Source organism: Dermacentor variabilis, chromosome 6, assembly GCF_050947875.1.
Source record: "Dermacentor variabilis isolate Ectoservices chromosome 6, ASM5094787v1, whole genome shotgun sequence".
NCBI lineage: Eukaryota > Metazoa > Arthropoda > Arachnida > Ixodida > Ixodidae > Dermacentor > Dermacentor variabilis.
The window spans coordinates 5,301,906-5,323,337 of NC_134573.1; the positions used below are offsets into that span (position 1 = coordinate 5,301,906).

A 21,432-nucleotide genomic window follows, 5' to 3' on the forward strand; every position below is an offset into this window, starting at 1 on the left:
ACCAATGGCCAGTAAGAGTCCACGTCCTAACCAAGGTGCACGGAGCACACCCAGACACCAGATACACTGATGCAACAACATACCCAGGAAGACATGCCCACTTGATCAGCATTGTGCACTTCACCTTTGCCAAAAAGACCTGCAGCTATTCCAACAAATGACATAGACACGGCAGGAGAAGTTGCAATTGCCTTAACCTTTTCGACATGCAAAGAGGCTGCCATCATCCTCACTGACTCGGATTCCGTATGTAGAAGCTACCAAAAGGGAAGAATTTCTGCCATAGCACTGGAATTATTATGCCCTACCACAGCAAGCCACCTCTCAGATGCAGGGATGAAAGGGCTGGGCCAATTGCGCCAACCTGTGCAAAAACACTAATATGAAAATGAAGTTGCTAAATTTTTGTGTAAAATTGAAGCCTAAGCAATCTGTTTCGTCATCGGGGTCCTGGAGTGTAGATGTGTTTGGAGTAGCATTGCAACTGGGGGGGGGGGGGGGGGGCACAGGAAAATCAAAATCGCGTTGTGCTATACAGTGCATTATGAGCGCTTTATATAAGTCTAACACATTTGCTTATTATGCAGACAAGCTAAAGATGATTTGAACTGGCACTCAATTTGTGGGGCAGTCGGGAAAAAAAGCCATGCCCTCAGCTGATTGAATAAGTCGTACAGTCTGTTTTAGGGCTCCCTTGTGCATGTTATGTACACCTGTGTCAATTTACTCGCATAATGAACGCACCTTCTTCCCGAAAAATGTGTACAAAGTTGGGGGGTGCATTCATTATACGGGGTAAAATATTGAGCAATTTTTTTCCCCGCGGTAATCTCTGAAAAATTCAGTTTCACCCAAAATGCGAACCATCGATTGTGATAGAAAATGCGTAGATAGCTACACGAAGTAAAGATAGTAGTTTTATTGGCCGTGTAAACTTGCAAACATTCGCTTCAATGCAAACTGAGCGGTGAGAACGCAGCACGCACAAAGGTATGAGCTCCCATCGACTCAGTGCCCGACGCAAATCGCTTTAAAGATAGGGTGCGCTGCTGCCGTGCAATGCACAGTTGCTGCTGGAGTAAAACGCTGCCCCCCATCCCTCCTCTCCCCCCAGCGCAATGCGCGCGACGGAACATGGCGTGTTTCCTTCCCGCTTTCCTCCCTTGTATGTGGGAGACGATTGTCGGCGCCACTGGAGCGCAGTTGTGCAAGATGCAGTTGCAGCCATAGTACAGCGCAGCTTCTGCCTTCCCCCCCCCCCCCCTCGGGCCTTTTGCATGACAAAAAGACGGTGTGCGAGGTGGAGCCGTGATCGTCGACTTTCCTCATGTGCTGTCACTCGCACCTGCACCACGCGGCGATGGCGACGACGGCAGAAAAGTGCCTGGAGCGCCCATATAATTGCTATCTCCATAAAAGTAGATCTTAGTGGCTATGGTGTTAGGCTGCTAAGCACGAGGTTGTGGGATCGAATCCCTACCACGGCGGCCGCATTTCGATGTGGGCGAAATGCGAAAACACCCATGTACTTAAATTTAGGTGCACGTTAAGAACCCTAGGTGGTCGAAATTTCCGGAGTCCCCCAGTACGGCGTGCCTCATAATCAGAAAGTGGTTTTGGCACATAAAACCCCATACTTTAAAAGTAGCAGACACGGTACGATTCAGTGTCCAACGTGGCATTGCACACAATCGCACCCGCCAAACACCACATCAGGCGCCGAATTGTACAGTGCGTCTCCTACTTCATGGCAGCAAGTTCAGGGTGCAATCGTTATGCGAGTAAATACGGTAATGGCAAATGCCGTGCACATACCACTCCAAATTGCATGTGCACCACATCCTATTACCAGGGTGATGGTGTGGCGTTGCTTTTGTTAAACTTCTTAACCAGAAATGTCCAATGGTAACCCAAATCGTCACTGAAATTCAGACTGTTTACTGTTTCCTGCATGACAACACCACGTAAAATCAGATTATTGCCACCACAAAATGCAAGCTCAGGCTGTAAATGTTTGTTTTAGTCAACCTCAACGGCCAAATGGCTGTCGTAAAAACACAGAGGATATGCAAACAACAGAAATTGCATTTGCAGCAACATGTTAATTATATTAAGGATGAGAATCATGCAGATAGATTCTGAAAATTTTAAGAAACCATCATTAGGGGTCCAAAATATTGATCAGTGTTTTACAGTGGCCTGATGGTGCCTGTAAGCCGTGAATGAGCCCTACTGACTGAGCGTGTGCAAAATATTGGTTGACAGTGCGATCGTAAGGGCAGTGAAAAATATTTTTTTCTTTTTCTTTAAAGGGGTTGGGACACCAAATTTTGAAGCTATAAAAAGCATGTTGTAGGCTGCTTCCATATGCAAGGACACCCAGAACAAGGTATAGGACGCTGCAAACATTTCAAAATAATTTTAATTCAGCTCCAAAAAGTCATTAAAAATTCCTTCTCATGGTCGAGACCCATCGCTAGCGCGGCAGTTATGACGTCACAGAGGAGGATCGAAAATATTGACGTCATAGCACGCCAGCACAAATACGTGACGTATGATGAGTAGTGATGAAATGCCGATTACGGAGCCTGCTGAGCCGAGCGACCGAGCATAGCCTCCACTATGACCGAGCTACAGGCATATAGAAATCCTTTCTTAATGCAAAGAAGGGGTAAGGCGTGCAGACACGGACACAAGAGGAGAGAAGTGGACAACACAAACGCCGCATGGTGGCCCGTGAACAGCAAACTGCGTGTAACACTAGCCGGCCGACTTCGAAAGGGACCAGGATATGCGGCGTTCGTCTTGTCCGCTTCTCTGCTCGCATAGTCACATAGTTAGGCAGCTCGGAGCGGTCTCTTGTTCGCTTGGCCTTTCTCAATGTGTGGGCCCGTCCGCGTTACCGGCACGGAGACTCGCTGTTTGCCGTTCGCAGGCCCCCGTGCGATGGCGGTTTTGCTCGCGATCGGCGAGGTTTCCTTGCCGTAGGGAGGACGGGCCTGGGACCCACTTGTGCGGCAGCCGTGCGGCGAATCAGCCAATAAGCGAACGAGGAGTGGTCACTCTGGCACTGACGGCAGCCTCACCGCCTCTGATCGTTCGGCGCCACCGATATCGTCGCTAGACCTTTTCCGGTTCACTTCAGAGCTAAAGCTTACGGCGCTTCGGAATGAATCACCGACTCTGACAAGCCGCAATATTTTCTTACCGTTGTTGTTGCTCTTCGCAATAATTATAATAATCGCGACATGCACTTCGAATTGCCAGTTGTTTACCTCTGCTGGGAGAGCACGCGTACGCGTGAGCAGACGACGCAGCATCGTTTTACGTCACTATTTTTTGTGGCCCACGTGACTAAGTCATGTTGCGTTTCCTCCTCTGCGATGTCATAGCATCCCCCGGAGCCCAGAAACCGAAACCGAAATCGCTCGGTATAATAATGCTATTATTAAATTGTTTATTGGATATATATGAATCCCGCTGTGTGTATCGTGCTCCCTGAAGTATGACGCAACGTTTGAATCAACAAACGCATGAACGAAAATTTTGACGTCTCCACCCCTTTAAAGAAAAAAATTATCAGTTTTTTTTAATCGCCAAGCGATGGGAAATGCCGGCAAACAAACAATGACCAGGGAAGTCCCTTTGCATTTATTTTGTGGTATTCTGCTTTTCCATTTGAATATTAACAAGAAGGAGGAATAAACTTTATTTAAAAATATGAGTGAACTGGGTGGAATAGTCCGAGGTGGGCAACATCCCTAGTCCATGACACCGTGGGCCTAGGTTTTGTCGACATTCAGTCAAGCAGTGGGAGGCCCATCTGAATGTCAACAAGTCTTGAAAAATAAGAGTGGGCATTACGCGATTGGAGTTCACTGTACACTGATGGGTGATGTTCACAGTATTTCTTGTTCATTGTGCCCCAGCGTGTTTAATTGGGTAGCTTTATAATTTCCCTAACTGATGAGATGTCAATGAAAATGTTGTGGAGGCTATTGACGAATGGCTGATAACAGCATTTAAAGCAACATAGTATTTGTGTGGGCCTTTTTTCTAAAAAATGAAAGCCCATAAAATTAATACACCAGCTCTGTGCCCATGAGAGTGTTTCCGCATGCCATGATTGCATGAATCTCAACGCTAACGTCATCATATACAGGTACTGGGAAGAGCGGCTGTGCACTGTTTTTGACGCTTAAGATGCCTTTCGTGCTCACCTTCGGCCATTATCAAACACAAAGCAGCATGATTTGTAATGGTTGAGAAAGCAAACCATTAGAAGAGTCTGGCTAGTTCACACATGCGTAATATACGCAACGTACTAGATGATGCTTATGTCTAACACTTGTGATGTAGCACGTGAATTTTCTAAAATTTTGCGGGCTTTTCTTTCTTTCTTCTTTAGCCGAAAAACAAGGAGCGCACAGGACGTAGGTTGCTTTAAACGCTGTTATCAGTCATTTCTCGAAATCCTCCACAAACCTTTCCTTGGCGCCTTATGTTGCCTTATGCATTATATTTAACTTAAATATTAGTTGCTTCGCACAATGAAAGCAAAAGCTATGGACTAGCATTAACAGACGCCTATCAGTGTACAGTGGGTGTACAGTGGGTTCATGTGAAGCCTTTGGGTATTTTTTTCTTGGCCGCTTCCGGTACTTAGTTAATTTTGGTTCCTGAGAAGCCCATGTAGGTTTCCTTTGTCAGACGGATGACATTTTTTCCGTTTTCTCCACCTTGCAGGCTTTTGTAGAACTGATTTGCCACAACTGAATAGTGTTCTGCAAAGTCAAACGAAGAACACTATTGCTTGATCTGCTTTCATTTCACTAATGTTGAGCTTTACCAAGCTGCTCCTAAGCACATATTGTCACGTGGTAATGACGTTGAAGAACACAGTAGCAATACTGGGAATGACAAAATTAACTTTTATTGGGCGAACCTGTGCCCACAAAACAGGCTACACATATAGCACAACGATAGCGGCGAACAGGGTCAGCGATTGTCGAAAATCTGATCAGCGGGTCAAGTGCGTCGGCTTTTATAGATCGGTCGTTGAATGTTCCAGATTAACCGCTGAGACCCGCTTGTCTTCCACAAAATTCTGCACTATTTGTGTCGCAGATAGATGCAATCAGATTACACAAGTTGCAGTGAAAGACAGTGGGCAGAACCATCGATAACATTCCAGAAACTTCTTTTACATGCAGGCGCGTCCTGCGCTGTGCGATAACATTTTTTAGGCGGTGAAACGTGGTCGCCCGATAAAGTTAAGTACACGTGTCAATATCTTCTGCTCCATAATGGACAATTCCTGCTCCAAACCTGCTACAAAGTGCCAAATTTGATTCGCCCAAAGCTGCTCCAAAACTCCCTTGGCCGCTTCTATCCCCACATGTGCCTGCATCATGTGGACTCTGGAAAACACCCAACCGGCAGGAAATGAGGCTGCTAGTGCCTCAGTCCAACGATACGCTAACGGCACACCGCTGGTAGAGGGATCTTGGAGATTAGAACGATAGAAAGCTGAGCTAGTTGGTAAGGATTCATCATGCAAAAAAAATGAGGCGTGCAGACGACACAAGAGAAGTGAACAACACGAACGCCGACTATTCGACTGGATAGTCGGCGCTTGTGTTGTCAACTTCTCTTCTATTGTGTCCTGTCTGCACACCTCACCTTTTTTGCATAATGATTTTGGAGAGCCTGGGATGTACCCAAGAAACGTATGGACATCCTCTTGCACTACAGGCTTTATAGAAGAACATACTCCCTACCTCACCTGAAACTAACTGGAGGAAAAGCAGTCAGCCTCCAAAAAATTCAAACCAGCTGTCATGTCTGTGGCACCTTTCTAGTACACAGGATCTCGCCCACCACTTACAGCTCTGAATGTGCATTCTGCAAAGTGCCAAACACCCTAGCACACGTGGTGTGGTTGTCCACGCAGGGAGCCATCTCAGCCCAGACCAGTGTAGTCTGCTGACTGACTGGACTTGGGAGGTGGCTTGTGTCTTCCTGGACTGAGCCCACCTGGGGCAAAGTGCCTGCTCTCAATAAAAGTTTATTTCTTTCTCTTCTTTTTCCCTTTGTTATGAATTTGCAAGAATGCCTGGTGCATGAAAATGGCGCCTCCACAGTGAAAAACTTTGGTATATTTGTTCTCCTATATTTCAGTCCACTTGCCAAAGAAGCGAAGTGCGCATAAATGCGCACGAAATATAATATATTCAGTGGCATCTAAAACATGAACTTGCAGACCAATTTTGATCTATCGTGGAATCACCGGTTTGTGTTTGAAGTACTGCCGATTGAAACAGCAGTAGGCTTTGGCATTTCAAACAATGCTAAGAATGCTAGGGCATCCCTTATGTGCATCCTCTTTTTTTCCTACAATTATTTGTGCTTTGTTAAACCTGACAGTGCTATATATTTTATCGTGCCAAGGCGCCACGATACTGGCCTTTATGAAGGCCACCAGCAGACGAAAAATTTGTGCACGCAATGGAGAACAACCGTGCAAGTGTCATTCCTGTGCAGCCTCAAAAAGTGTTTCTGCGATTACAGATGGAAAGAGCAAGAGAGCTACATAGAGTACTTGGAGGGCCAGGCGGGGAGCTCAGCAGCCAGCAACCGTGAGTACCTTTCTCTGGCACCACTGGGTGACATTCCGAGCATGCCCACCTTGCTTTGAGGCGTAATATGCATCGTGCAAGAGAAGGGAAGCGCAGTCGAAGACGGCAGAAGACTAGGTGGGGTGATGAAAATGGTAAATTCACTGGTGTTAGTTCGAATCAATTAGTACAGGAGAGGGGTAATTGGAGATCGCAGGGAGATACCTTGGTTAAAAGGAAGAGGTCTGGACACCGACGAAAAATGGTTTAATATAGTTATTTACGTTTTGGCTCCCCCACGGGAGCCTTGTTCACAATGAAAGAAGCGGCAGAGCTGGCGCCCCTTTTTATGTGCGTCTCAAAACATGATTAAGGCACCTGGCATACATGGGCGGCAGATTGCCTTCGTTGCGATTAAGAGTGTGCGCCTTGGTTTGGATGATTAGGGACTCAAGATAAAGACGCGAAGAATGATTTCGTTCCTTGGCAATCACACGAGATTTCTCCCAGTTAATCTTATGTGATGTGGCTGCGCAGTGTTCGGCCAAGGCATTCGATGCAACGTGTCGTTTCTGGACGTCATTCATGTGTTGCTTAAGTCTTGTTTTGAAGTTGCCGGTTTCACCGACGTAGACATACCAACAGTCCGCACACGGAATGACATACACCACGCCTGGGAACTTGTCCTTTTCCAAAGGGTCTTTCACATGCACGAGCTCGTGTCTAAGTTTCCAGGAGGGCACGTGCGCAGCCTGCACGTCATATGACTGCAGGACGCGTGCAAGAGTCTCGCTTATGCCGGGGACGTACGGAATCGAAGCCCGTCTTTTGGGGGGTCCAGGCAGGGTGGGTACTGTGCGAGCCAGCTGGTGCCCTACTGAGTCAATGACGTACTCAGGGTATTCACAAGCCATTAATTCCCTCCGCACAAGTGCATTGTCTGCTATGTGGTCTTCCGCTGTTGTGCACACGTTGTTTGCCCGACGAAGAAGAGAGCCGGCAACAGACCTCTTTTGCAAAGCAGGGTGCACCGATTTGTAGTTTAGGTAGCGGCCCGTATGAGTGTGCTTCCTAAACACCTTGAATAACAGGTTTGGCCCTTCTCGCTGCACAAGGGTGTCCAGGAATGGCAGTTGCCCTTCAGATTGCACTTCAACGGTGAACTTGATTGCTGCTTGTATATTGTTTAGGTGAGCCGTGAAAGGGTCAAGGTTTTTCCTTTGCAAAATACTGAAACAGTCGCCGACATATCTGAGGAAGACTTTAGGTGCCTGTGTAAACGAGGACAACGCTTGAGCTTCGATAGCCTCCATTGTTAGGTTAGCTACTGTGATGGAAATTGACGCACCCATTGCTGCTCCGTGTTCTTGCCGATAAAATTTCTTCTGGAACGTGAAATACGTATTTGATAAGCAAAATTTTAGTAGCCTACCTAGGTCATGCACATCGATGGGGGATCTGTCAGGCAACGTCGGGTCTTCGTCAAGGGCGGCGACGCAAACTTCCACGGCCATGTCTATTGGTACGCTTGTAAACAGTGAGACCACGTCAAAAGAAACTAAGACTTTCTCGGGGTGGACGCTTGTCCCTTTAACCTTTTCAGTGAAGTCGTACATGTTCCGTATGTGCGTGGCACGTTTTCCAATGAGTGGCGAAATGATTCTGTGAAAAAAATTTGACGGCTTGTGGAGCGGCGAACGTGTGAAGTCCACAATAGGGCGCAGGGGAACATCGGGCTTGTGCACTTTCGGTAGGCCGTATATTGCTGGAGCAGATCCATTGTGGCACCTCAGTCTGTAGTACAGCTGCTTGTGCTGAGGCGGCACCATACGGAAGACGTCGGCGAGCAGTTTCTGCAGGTCCCTCTGAAGCTTGGGTGTCGGGTCTCTTGCGACGCTGGCGTACGTGTGAACGTCACTCAATAGCAAGCACATTTTTTCGATGTATTTGCTCCTGTCTAGAAGGACAGTAGCGTTCCCCTTGTCGGCGGGAAGTACGACAATATCCCAATTCTCCTGCAGCCTCTTGACGGCATCACGTTCTTGCTTGCACAAGGAGTCCACGGTGGGTTGGGCGTGCAACTTCGACAATACGCTTACAACGCGTGTGCAAGCCTCGTCACGGCGGGATTGGTCGACCAAGTTCACAGCGCGCTCAGCGGCGCATATTACTTTCTTCGTGTCCGTTGCAGGTCCCGTGTTGAAGTTGAGACCGAGACTTAGAACTGCCATTTCGTAGCCGTCAGGCTGGTATAAGGACAAGTTGTACACAGAGTTTTTGAGGGCATTTGGCGGACGTGCTGTGCGGCACTGCTTCAGCCTTTCGAATTTCCTGTCGTGGCATTGCTCATCTTTCCGAGCGCGAAGATTGGCTTGAAAATTTGCATGTAGTTGTATGCGCGCCACTTCTTCTGGGCAGTGATCCTCGAGATGCCGCCGAGAAAAGAAAGCATCATTCCTAAGTCTACGTACTTGGTCCTTGCAATCCATGATCCTCGCCTACAACAGATGCCGTTCTGTTGCAGGCTGCAGAAGAATCGGGATATTGTACTTCCCGCCGACAAAGGGAACGCTACCATCCTTCTAGACCGGAGCAAATACATAGAAAAAATGTGCTTGCTATTGAGTGACGTTCACACGTATGCCAGCGTCGCAAGAGACCCGACACCCAAGCTTCAGAGGGACCTGCAGAAACTGCTCGCCGACGTCTTCCGTATGGTGCCGCCTCAGCACAAGCAGTTGTACTACAGACTGATTTGCCACAATGGATCTGCTCCAGCAATATATTGCCTACCGAAAGTGCACAAACCCGATGTTCCCCTGCGCCCTATTGTGGACCTCACACGTTCGCCGCTCCACAAGCTGTCAAATTTTCTTCACAGAATCAATTCGCCACTCGTTGGAAAACGTGCCACGCACATACGGAACACGTACGACTTCATTGAAAAGGTTAAAGGGACAAGCGTCCACCCCGAGGAAGTCTTAGTTTCTTTTGACGTGGTCTCACTGTTTACAAGCGTACCAATAGACATGGCCGTGGAAGTTTGCGTCGCCGCCCTTGACGAAGACCCGACGTTGCCTGACAGATCCCCCATTGATGTGCATGACCTAGGTAGGCTACTAAAATTTTGCTTATCAAATACGTATTTCACGTTCCAGAAGAAATTTTATCGGCAAGTACATGGAGCAGCAATGGGTGCGTCGATTTCCGTCACAGTAGCTAACCTAACAATGGAGGCTATCGAAGCTCAAGCGTTGTCCTCGTTTACACCGGCACCTAAAGTCTTCCTCAGATATGTCGACGACTGTTTCAGTATTTTGCAAAGGAAAAACCTTGACCCTTTCACGGCTCACCTAAACAATATACAAGCAGCAATCAAGTTCACCGTTGAAGTGCAATCTGAAGGGCAACTGCCGTTCCTGGACACCCTTGTGCAGCGAGAAGGGCCAAACCTGTTATTCAAGGTGTTTAGGAAGCACACTCACACGGGCCGCTACCTAAACTACAAATCGGTGCACCCTGCTTTGCAAAAGAGGTCTGTTGTCGGCTCTCTTCTTCGTCGGGCAAAAAATGTGTGCACAACAGCAGCAGACCACATGGCAGACAATGCACTTGTGCGGAGGGAATTAATGGCTTGTGGATACCCTGAGTACGTCATTGACTCAGTAGGGCGCCAGCTGGCTCGCACAGTACCCACCCTGCCTGGACTCCCCAAAAGACGGGCTTCGATTCCGTACGTCCCCGGCATAAGCGAGACTCTTGCACGCGTCCTGCGGTCATATGACGTGCAGGCTGCGCACGTGCCCTCCCAGAAACTTACACGAGCTCGTGCATGTGAAAGACCCTTTGGAAAAGGACAAGTTCCCAGGTGTGGTGTATGTCATTCCGTGTGCGGACTGTCGGTATGTCTACGTCGGTGAAACCGGCAACTTCAAAACAAGACTTAAGCAACCTATGAATGACGTCCAGAAACGACACGTTGCATCGAATGCCTTGGCCGAACACTGCGCAGCCACATCACATCAGATTAACTGGGAGAAATCTCGTGTGATTGCCAAGGAACGAAATCATTCTTCGCGTCTTTATCTTGAGTCCCTAATCATCCAAACAAAGGCGCACACTCTTAATCGCAACGAAGGCAATCTGCTGCCCATGTATGCCAGGTGCCTTAATCATGTTTTGAGACGCACATAAAAAGGGGCGCCAGCTCTGCCGCTTCTTTCATTGTGAACAAGGCTCCCGTGGGGGAGCCAAAACGTAAATAACTATTTTAAACCATTTTTGGTCGGTGTCCAGACCTCTTCCTTTTAACTATGCATCATCCCGACCAGACGGGCTTCTGTCATACTCTCAACTTCAGGGAGATACCTTCATCCTGCAGTAGCAGGCTCAGAAGGTACCATCACAGGCAGATACAGTTGAACCTCGATATATCGGAACAGTGCGGTTATCGCGGAATAGTTCAATATAGCCAGAATTCGATATATAAAATCTCGTAAAAAACGCGTCAAGAACTTTTGGAAATCAATCAATGAACCAAGGCATGATCTGGGATCGATGTTCGGAGTGCATGTTCAGTTGCACCGTGCGCAATTGACCTAGGCCGCGCCAAGCCAGCACGGCCTAGGCCAATCGTGCGTGGCACAACTGGACGCGCACTCCGAACAGCGATCCCTGATCGCGCCCCAATTGTGGCGCAGTGAATACTCGCTTGAAGCTTCACACAAAGTATTTTATTTATTTGGCTGGAAGTACTGCAGCAGTGTAGCCTGCTTTTTATTGAAAGCCACGTGCTTAAACATGGAGTCCTCAACATAGTGTAAACGATCCACAAGTGATAGGCCGGTACCTTCTATTGGGCTGCAGTAGCAGCATAGAAGGCCCACAGCAGCTATAGCCTCCGTTGAAGTCGGGAGCGAGGCAACATCAGCGCTTGCGGGATCAACCTCGGTAGCGTTTTCGTTTGGCCACTACTTCTGCTGCAATCTCCACGTCCGCATACACAAGCTTATGTACACAACCCATAGCCAAGCCACGTGCTCTCTCATCGATGGCATCATTATCACTGATAATGACGCCATCGATAGGAGAGCACGTGGCTATGGGTTGTGTACATAAGTTTGTGTATGCCTTCGAACAAAGTTAGTTGTGAGTTCAGCGCTGTCCTGTGTGTTCCTGCCTTCTGTCTTCGTCTTACTGCGCTGCCCCTTCAAGATGTTCTACCAGTACCAACTCGCCCAAATGTCGATCCTTTAACAGTGCATTCAGTTTTCTAAAGTCATACATCTGACCATACAACAAGACAAGCCAAATCAACACACTATCAGACAAGTTGACAAAGCACGCAGCGAGGTACAATGAGACGAAGCTATTGTGGTGGTTCATTTGTGCCATTGTGTCACAGAAAAGAATATCAAAATTTTTTTCATCTGTGCCAAAGCATCCTTGTCAAGGCACTAAAGCCAGCAAAGATAACTATGTTCTTATTTTTTTTGTACTTTGACTTGGTTTTCGCGAGGACACATTGAGCCTCTTCAATTTTCTTGTTCTCGCTACCCGCAGGCTGCCAGAGCCGGCCGGAGCACATGCATTTTTCCTGTGTTGCCCTGTCCACCACGTGGCCACTTTGGTGCGCGTTCATTTTTATCTTGCCGAGTGAATTTTCACCTGGCAAAGTTTTCGACGCTTTCCGGCTAGCAGACCAGAAAAAGAAACAATGGTCGCTCGCCTCCATCACTGTGGGGCCTCGACGGACTGCAACGCGCTCGCTGAGTGCAACCTTTCCGGCAAGTCTTGTCTCGCCGGTGTAGGGTACCGAACAGTATGCGTATGATTCTCTGTAGACCAAGTTTCTCGTGTTTTCTTCAATATTCCTTTGGTAGCCACACATTAGGTGCCCAAAGTAGGCATTTAATTGTGGCCAAGATGGTTTCCGTCAGGCTTTCTTTCTCATTTTGGTGCCCTTGCTCCACAAAAGAAAGACGTTGTGGCACAGCGAATTGTCGCATGGTGAAAGTTTGATTTTGTTACCTCTTTTGTGGTAAGTGATCAGCCGCGAGATGCTTCAGTTGGCGAATACTCTTATTATATTATTGTGATAGCAATTATATGGACACTCCAGGCGCATTCCTGCCGTCGCCGCTACCCTCACTTTCCGTATCAAGTCCAACGACGATAACATAATGACTGCGCACCGCATGCTATATGTACGAGTGAAAGCGTAGGAGGGGGGGGGGGGGGGGGGGCATAGGTGAGCTGGCGATGGTGGCTTATTCATGTGTGCGCAAGGGAGAAAAACGGGGAGGATGCACGCTGCCTTTCGTCGCACGTGATAAGTCGTGGGGAGTAGATTGATGGGTGGGGGGGTGACCCTTGGGATTCTGTGATCTGTGAATCTGTGGTTGAGCAACATGTTTCTTTGCCTTGTTTGATGCATTTTTCACAGCGACTTTTTCTTAGATACATAGGTTTATTGGAGACTTTCACCTATATTTAAATATCTTGTTGCGAGTTTTTGTGTACATGCACTGGACTCTGTTTCCAGTGACACTTTTTTGCCCTTTATCAAGTTGTATCTTCGCATTTCTAATGTACGAGGGCAAGTCAATTAAAAGTGAGCCAACCCATCCCATGCAATAACGGTTCGGTTCATTATCTGCGATGCATGCACGTAGCACACAGGCATCTCTCATTTACAAAAAGGACACAAGTGTGAGGATAAATGTTCTATGGGCATTTATTGTGCACTTCATGATCTGTGCATTATCATCATCATTTGTGAGCTCCTCTTCTTCATCGTGCGGGTAGCTGCATCATCATAGTAGACTGGGTCGAGGGTCCTTTGCTGCATCTCTCAGGCTCAATAAAAGTCTGCCCTTAACTGTGATGTCACAAGTGGTGGAGGAGCTTCTTGGTCTCCCGTCCTCTGCACGCCTGGCACACTCCCTGGAGCTTCGTTCAGGTCGCCGCTTGTGCTCCCTGGCGCTTCTGCTGTAACCATCTCGACACCACAAGCCGCACCTTCTCTGATCATCGTTCACGCTTAGTTGCCAACTCGGGCTTCGTGGCAAGACCGGAATAATTTGCGAGTACTAAATTTTGCGAAGCAATACTTACTCGCAGGACCAAGCGTTCACATGATGTTCGCGATCGCAAAGGACACCCTGTTTACAGTATCTGCTAGGGTGCACATGCACAGAAATCAGGCCGATTAAGGCTGACTTAATATTTACACAAGAAAGCACTTCATTTTTAAAGCATGTGCTACACAAGATGAAATATGACGCAGACAAAAAAAGAAGGAAGAACGACTTCGAAACTGCTTTCTCTGTCCCATACAATTTTATTGCAGGCACTCTGCATTTCCACAAGAATCATCCTGAGAGCTTTAATGCACTTAACAAGCAGTGTAGAAATTGAGTTAAGTTAGTCTGTTTAGCTTCAGGTCCTGTGCTGCCTTTCTTTTTGACAGCATATGTGCTTTGTTCAAACCTTTGATAAAAAAATGGAGCCGTATGGTGACATAAACGCTGACTAACTATGCAAGGAGTCAGGCTCTCTGCATGGGCTCTGCATCTCACCTACAAGCAAGCGGCACAGTGAATCAGGTGCAGGATGTCCATTACACTTTCCCAATGAATGTTTTGTGCACTAAAGCAATTTGTGAAAATTTCAAGCCTTGTGTTAAAATGGAACAGTTCCACCGAGAGGTAGAGCAAACCTCCTTCATCATTGTGGTGCACAAATTCTGCAGCATGCAAGCATTACCCTTCTTCTGTTGGAAGTAAGAGGCCATAATTACATGCACAGCATATGGCGGGCAGCACACATTTTCACCACATATTCCGAAATGTAATAAATAAGCCTTGAGTCGCTCCTCTGGACATGGTACTCATGTTCCACTGCTTCATTGCCATGCGAACTCGAAGGTCCCGCTTAATTTTCTGTGCAAAGCTTCATCTGGTCAATCAGCTGTTGCTCTAAAGTTTCTTCCCGGTCCCCAACATCAAGAAGAGAACTGATGACATCTCCCTCTGCATTCCCACCTGCAACACTGTGCGCCAGGTTATAAAAAGAGAGACAGGGAACAGTTAGCAGAAACTGCTGTGGCTTCGGGTGTGAGTTGCAGCCAGATAAGAGTCTTAACAATTTCAAAAAAGTTTTCCACTTTATCCTGGCTCAGCCGGGATGTCAAGTAGCTAAAGCCAACTTGATCATGCAAGTAGCGAAGGGGCTCAAGAGTACTTGTTAGGGTAACTCTTAAACCTTCTGCAGTGGACTCACTCAGAAATGTCTTCTATCAACATGGCGCTCTCAGACGTCCAGGAAACTGAGCATTTCCTTAATGGTTTCTACCCCTGCAGAACGGAGTCGGAGAGTTTCGGCTGTGTACCTTGCAGTCATCACAGCAATCAGTAACTTCATTCTCATGAAGAACTTCTCTGTCGCTTCAATTTTACCACAGCTCCTTTCCAACTTAGTATGGTAATGAAAGAATGCCGGCAATGGACCAACAACTGGAATGCATAATGTGCCTGCATTTTTTCTAAATTGTTGGGGAATACATGGACTCTAGTTATTCCAGGCGTTGCTTTCATTGTGACAACATTGCTATCCAGTTTAAGAGCTTCTCTTGCAAACTGCATTGAAACTGCACCATTAGGGGTGTCAGAAGTTGTGGTGAGAAGCCTGTTTTGCACGTTTTTGACGAGGTCATCATCATCATCATCATTTATTTTTCCTTAAGGACCCCTGTCGGGGTATTACATAAGGGGGGGGGGGTTACAGAAGGTAAGGATAGAAACAAAGATATGGTTACAATTTCTTACAAGACTCAGCCTGTGGATTCGCATTAAAACAAACAAACAACAACAAAAAAAGCCAAGAGGCACACTGAATAGAATGCAAAAGCAAATCAGCAGAACAGTCACAATGTGAGACGGCAATCGCAAAAGAATGAAGGCACAGTACGGTCATTATAAGGTTAGGGTTTAAGGTGATCAGTAAGCAGCTGCTTGAAGATAATGGGGTTGCGCTCATTGACAACTCTATCTGGTAAATTGTTCTACTCTATAATGGCGCTAGGCAAAAACAATTGATTAAAGGAAAGTGTTGAACCATGCAAGCGCTGGATGCTGCAAGAGTTAAAAAGGCGACGAGATGTACGGGTTGGTGGGATTAGAAGCCTTCCATGCAGTTCGGGGAAGTTATAATAAAGTCGCTGGAAAAGGCACAGTTTCGCAATTTTCCGACGCAACACCAATGGTTCGAGTCCTAGAGATGATTTAATCGCACTGACACTTTCTTCACGGCTGTATCTGGAAGTGATGAATCTAGCAGCACGATTTTGTATTGATTCTAACATATCAATTAAGTAAGCTTGGTGCGGGCTCCAAATAGCTGAGGCGTATTCAAGTTTACTTCGAATAAAAGTTTCATAAGCTAATTTTCTTGTGGATGAGGGGCACAGCGCAAGGGTACGTCTGACGTAACCAAGTGATTTATTAGTGTCGGTAGCCAATTTTGTCATATGGTCGGACCAGGTCAACTTGCTATTAATAGTAATACCGAGATAACGATACGACTCAACAGTGGATAGGGCTGTCGAGTTTAAAAAGTACGAGTGATTCTTGTTAGAGTGTTTACGGGATACCTGCATAACTTTACATTTGGAAATGTTAAGTTTCATTAAATAGTTGGAACACCAGGTTTCTAATGAATGTAAGTCTTTTTGGAGCGTTGCATGGTCGGCTGGGTCTGTAATGCGACGGTAGATTACGCAGTCATCTGCAGAAAGTCGGATATTGGATGATATGCCGTTGGGAAGGTCGTTTATGAAGATGAGAAAGAGAAGGGGACCGAGGACGGACCCCTGTGGTACTCCGGAGATGACGCTAGCAGTGGTTGAGCAATGATTTCCGATAGCTGTGTACTGGAATCGATTAGTAAGAAAGCAATGGATCCATGACAGTGCGAGAGCGTCGAGACCGAGGCATGAAAGTTTGGCCAAAAGCCGCTGATGGGGAACACAGTCAAATGCTTTGGCGAAGTCTAGATATATGATGTCAGTTTGAAGTGATGAGTCTAAATTCAGGTGAAGTTCAGTAATAAATTCAAAAAGCTGTGTATCGCATGACAAACCAGGCCGGAAACCATGCTGATTGTGAAAGAAGGAATGATCACCGAGATGACATGCTATTTGCGAATATATTATATGTTCTAGGAGTTTACAGGGAATACTCATTAGGGAAATGGGGCGATGGTTGGAAGGATCAGAGTGGCTGCCTGACTTATATACTGGAACCACTTTACTAATCTTCCAGTCATTTGGAAGTGAACTATCAGTAATGGACTGGGTAAAAATTATTTGTAATATTAGACTGGAAATTGCTTTCGTACCTTTTAGTATCTTAGCAGTGATGTTATCTGGCCCGGGGGCACTAGAAATCTTTAGTTTATCAAAAAGTTTCATAATGCCTTGAGAAGTAATTGTAATGGGAAACATGAGGGGAAAACTGTGGATGGGCAAATCAAAGTCTTTCAGTGCAGGCTCACGAGTGAAAACAGAAGAAAAATATGAGTTCATTACGTCTGACCGCTGATCAAGCGGCACGTTTGAACCGTCAGGATTAGTTAAGGAAATGTTATTGGAGCTATTGTTTGGTTTCAGAATATTCCAAAATTTTTTGGGGTTTACACGTATGATGTTAGGCAAATCGTGGTGAAAGAACTTCTTTTTGGGTTGTCTCAAAGTGCTAGTGTATTTGCGCAGGCATTTGAAGTACTTGTCCCACTTTGAACAAGATTTAGAGCGTTTCGCATCACGAAACACGTTTTTTCCTTCCCGACAGCCTCCGAAGTGTGTTGGAAAACCAGGGTTTTCCTAAATCACAGTGAATGCGAACAAGAGGTACATGTCTCTCAACAAGCCGTAATAATTTATTCTTAAATAACAACCAGTTTTCTTCTACTGTACGAGAATGAGCAGTCTCACGAAAAAAATGTGAAAAAGTGTTCAGTTCAGTGTTAATTTTGCTAAAATCTGCTTTGTTGTAATCCCTAATGTATTTGGTCGAGGGCTGTCTGAAAGGAACTGGGATGCAGAGATTAAATAGCAGTAATTTGTGGTCGCTTAGACCAGCTACGGATAATAGCGATTTTATTATTTTGGGGTTAGAAACAAGGACAAGGTCTAGAATTTTCTCCCCACGGGTTGCCATATTAACCATCTGAGTAAAGTTGAATGTAAGGATTGTGTCAAGAAAATCTTTGGATTGCTGGTTATGTGCGTCTAGATTTGCCCAGTTAATGTCCGGAAAATTAAAATCGCCACAGAGCATAAAATTCGCAGACGGGAAGCGTGAGTAAAGATTCGCTAGTACAGAATTTAGTTCATGGCTGAAAGAAACATCACAGTCAGGAGCGCAATAACAAGCAATAATCACAGTCATACTTGACCGAAGTGATATATTTACACAAAAAATTTCATGTTGACAGTTCAATTTGGTGACATATGAAGGAACACTTTCTTTCACAAAAATCAAAATGCCGCCTCCCCTGCGCCCCAACCTGTCAAGCCTGTGAACAGTGTATGTTTGGCTATCATTTAGTAGCTTGTGGTCTCAGCAATATTTGGATGCAGCCAAGATTCCGTAAGTATAGCAAGGTCAGTATTGTTGTCTTTCAAGATAGATTCTAGGGCGTCTTTCTTAGGCAGGCAACTACACATGTTTGCGAGCAAGACCGACATACTTTGATAAACAGGGACAGTAATCGAGGCGCGGCAGGTCTGGGGGGGAGAAGAGGGACACGCATGCCTGGAGAGACGCAGTGACCGCTATGCCCTCAGTTCAACTATACAATCAGATTCAGCATTCAAGCAGCAGCTTGTCAAAGCAAAGTTTAAATGATCTGCCACTCTGTTGTCCATGAAGATAAAGTTTCCTTCGTGCCTGTCGAACTCTGGCTGAGTAGTCCTCACGAATCGAAAAATTCGTGCCCTTGAGCTTAGAAGCCACTGCAAGAATTCTTGATTATCTTTAAATCTTGCATATTTTACAATAATAGGCCTAGTTTTGTCTTGCTGGTAACGACCAAGTCGGTGTGCCTGCTCCAAGTCATCTGTACTAACGGATAAACCGAGTTGCTCGGAGCAGAATGATACTATTTTTGTCTGAGACTCAAGCCAAGTCTCACCCTTTGTGTCTGGAATTCCACAGAAAAGTAAGTTTGAACGACGCAGGCCATTTTCTGCATCATCGCATTTTTCGGTAAGAACTTTGATTTCAGTGGAAAGTTTTGCAAGGCTACCATTCACGTCCGCCTTTAAACCTATTTCGTTTGACTGAGTCGACTGGACGATCTTCTCCAGGGCATCAACGCAAGCCGAAAGGCTGGTCACGAGGGTCTCGATGCTATTCTGTGATGCTCGGATTAGAGAAAGTTCGGACAGAACAGAGTTTTGTGATGTTTCTATGCGAGATTTGGCCTTTGCAATAGTTTCAATGGACGGCGGTGAAACGTCAGTTGGTCCTCGGTTTAATTCTACGTCGCCCGACAGCAACAGGAGCAGAGTAATTGTGTTAGCATTGATATATAGAGATAACATTTCACACAACAGCCCACAACAAGTTCCAATAACACAAGGGGGGCACGACACCGCAAGAAAACAGCGATTTCCAGAGCGGACACAAGACGCGTTCGGAAGGTAACTGACCTGCGTCTAAAAGGGGATTTTTGTGACCACTGTCGTTGCGGTGGCGTGCCCCAACTGGCCCCAGTCCGGTGGTGCAATATGTAGTCGATGCGGCTGTCCCTCGTGCATAGTTGCTCGATGTTGCCAGACGAAAAACCGTACTGTGGCAAGGAACGGCCTGTGTGAGGTGACTTGCGAAGAATCGTTCAGGGCCATGGGTAGCATCTGGGCGGGTGCGCTTTGGTGATAAGCCAGAAACGTGTTCCTGCCATGGAAGCTCAGCCAAAGCGACAATACGAACCACAGGACGAGAACCTGCGTCAAGAAGGGGATTTTTGTGACCACTGTCGTTGTGGTGGCGTGCCCCAACTGGCCCCAGTCCGGTGGTGCAATATGTAGTCGATGCGGCTGTCCCTCGTGCATAGTTGCTCGATGTTGCCAGACGAAAAACCGGACTGTGGCAAGGAACGGCCTGTGTGAGGTGACTTGCGAAGAATCGTTCAGGGCCATGGGTAGCATCTGGGCGGGTGCGCTTTGGTGATAAGCCAGAAACGTGTTGCTGCCATGGAAGCTCAGCCAAAGCGACAATACGAACCACAGGACGAGAACCTGCGTCAAGAAGGGGATTTTTGTGACCACTGTCGTTGTGGTGGCGTGCCCCAACTGGCCCCAGTCCGGTGGTGCAATATGTAGTCGATGCGGCTGTCCCTCGTGCATAGTTGCTCGATGTTGCCAGACGAAAAACCGGACTGTGGCAAGGAACGGCCTGTGTGAGGTGACTTGCGAAGAATCGTTCAGGGCCATGGGTAGCATCTGGGCGGGTGCGCTTTGGTGATAAGCCAGAAACGTGTTGCTGCCATGGAAGCTCAGCCAAAGCGACAATACGAACCACAGGACGAGAACCTGCGTCAAGAAGGGGATTTTTGTGACCACTGTCGTTGTGGTGGCGTGCCCCAACTGGCCCCAGTCCGGTGGTGCAATATGTAGTCGATGCGGCTGTCCCTCGTGCATAGTTGCTCGATGTTGCCAGACGAAAAACCGGACTGTGGCAAGGAACGGCCTGTGTGAGGTGACTTGCGAAGAATCGTTCAGGGCCATGGGTAGCATCTGGGCGGGTGCGCTTTGGTGATAAGCCAGAAACGTGCTGCTGCCATGGAAGCTCAGCCAAAGCGACAATACGAACCACAGGACGAGAACCTGCGTCAAGAAGGGGATTTTTGTGACCACTGTCGTTGTGGTGGCGTGCCCCAACTGGCCCCAGTCCGGTGGTGCAATATGTAGTCGATGCGGCTGTCCCTCGTGCATAGTTGCTCGATGTTGCCAGACGAAAAACCGGACTGTGGCAAGGAACGGCCTGTGTGAGGTGACTTGCGAAGAATCGTTCAGGGCCATGGGTAGCATCTGGGCGGGTGCGCTTTGGTGATAAGCCAGAAACGTGTTGCTGCCATGGAAGCTCAGCCAAAGCGACAATACGAACCACAGGACGAGAACCTGCGTCAAGAAGGGGATTTTTGTGACCACTGTCGTTGTGGTGGCGTGCCCCAACTGGCCCCAGTCCGGTGGTGCAATATGTAGTCGATGCGGCTGTCCCTCGTGCATAGTTGCTCGATGTTGCCAGACGAAAAACCGGACTGTGGCAAGGAACGGCCTGTGTGAGGTGACTTGCGAAGAATCGTTCAGGGCCATGGGTAGCATCTGGGCGGGTGCGCTTTGGTGATAAGCCAGAAACGTGCTGCTGCCATGGAAGCTCAGCCAAAGCGACAATACGAACCACAGGACGAGAACCTGCGTCAAGAAGGGGATTTTTGTGACCACTGTCGTTGCGGTGGCGTGCCCCCACTGTGAGGTGAGGGGAGGGAAATCGGAAAGAAAATACAGTGAAACCTCGTTAAACCGTAGTTGCCCGGAGCTCGGAAAAAGTACGTACTAAACGGTAGTACTGTTTAACCAAATAGCATGTGATCGCCCACTTACCTGTCGAAAACGGAACTCAGAGAGAATGCGATGAAAGGGGGAAAAAACATGCAGTATTTATTCACTTTGTGTGACAAAAGTGTTATTTTCGTTTGATGCCGTGGCGGCCTAGCACGACGACGACAGCGGCCTCAAACTTTTACCAAA

At 47.2% G+C, this 21,432-nt stretch overlaps 1 protein-coding gene across 6 annotated transcripts in view; it reads left to right on the plus strand.

The window, feature by feature from the left end:
• fl(2)d (Pre-mRNA-splicing regulator female-lethal(2)D) overlaps nucleotides 1-21,432 on the plus strand; it is a 187,757-nt gene that overhangs the window by 95,461 nt on the left and 70,864 nt on the right. For all 6 annotated transcript variants that reach the window (XM_075694705.1, XM_075694701.1, XM_075694702.1 and 3 more), the window contains exon 4: nucleotides 6,571-6,638. In XM_075694705.1, the coding sequence (XP_075550820.1) occupies nucleotides 6,571-6,638 (68 nt within the window). The remainder of the gene's footprint in view (nucleotides 1-6,570; nucleotides 6,639-21,432) is intronic.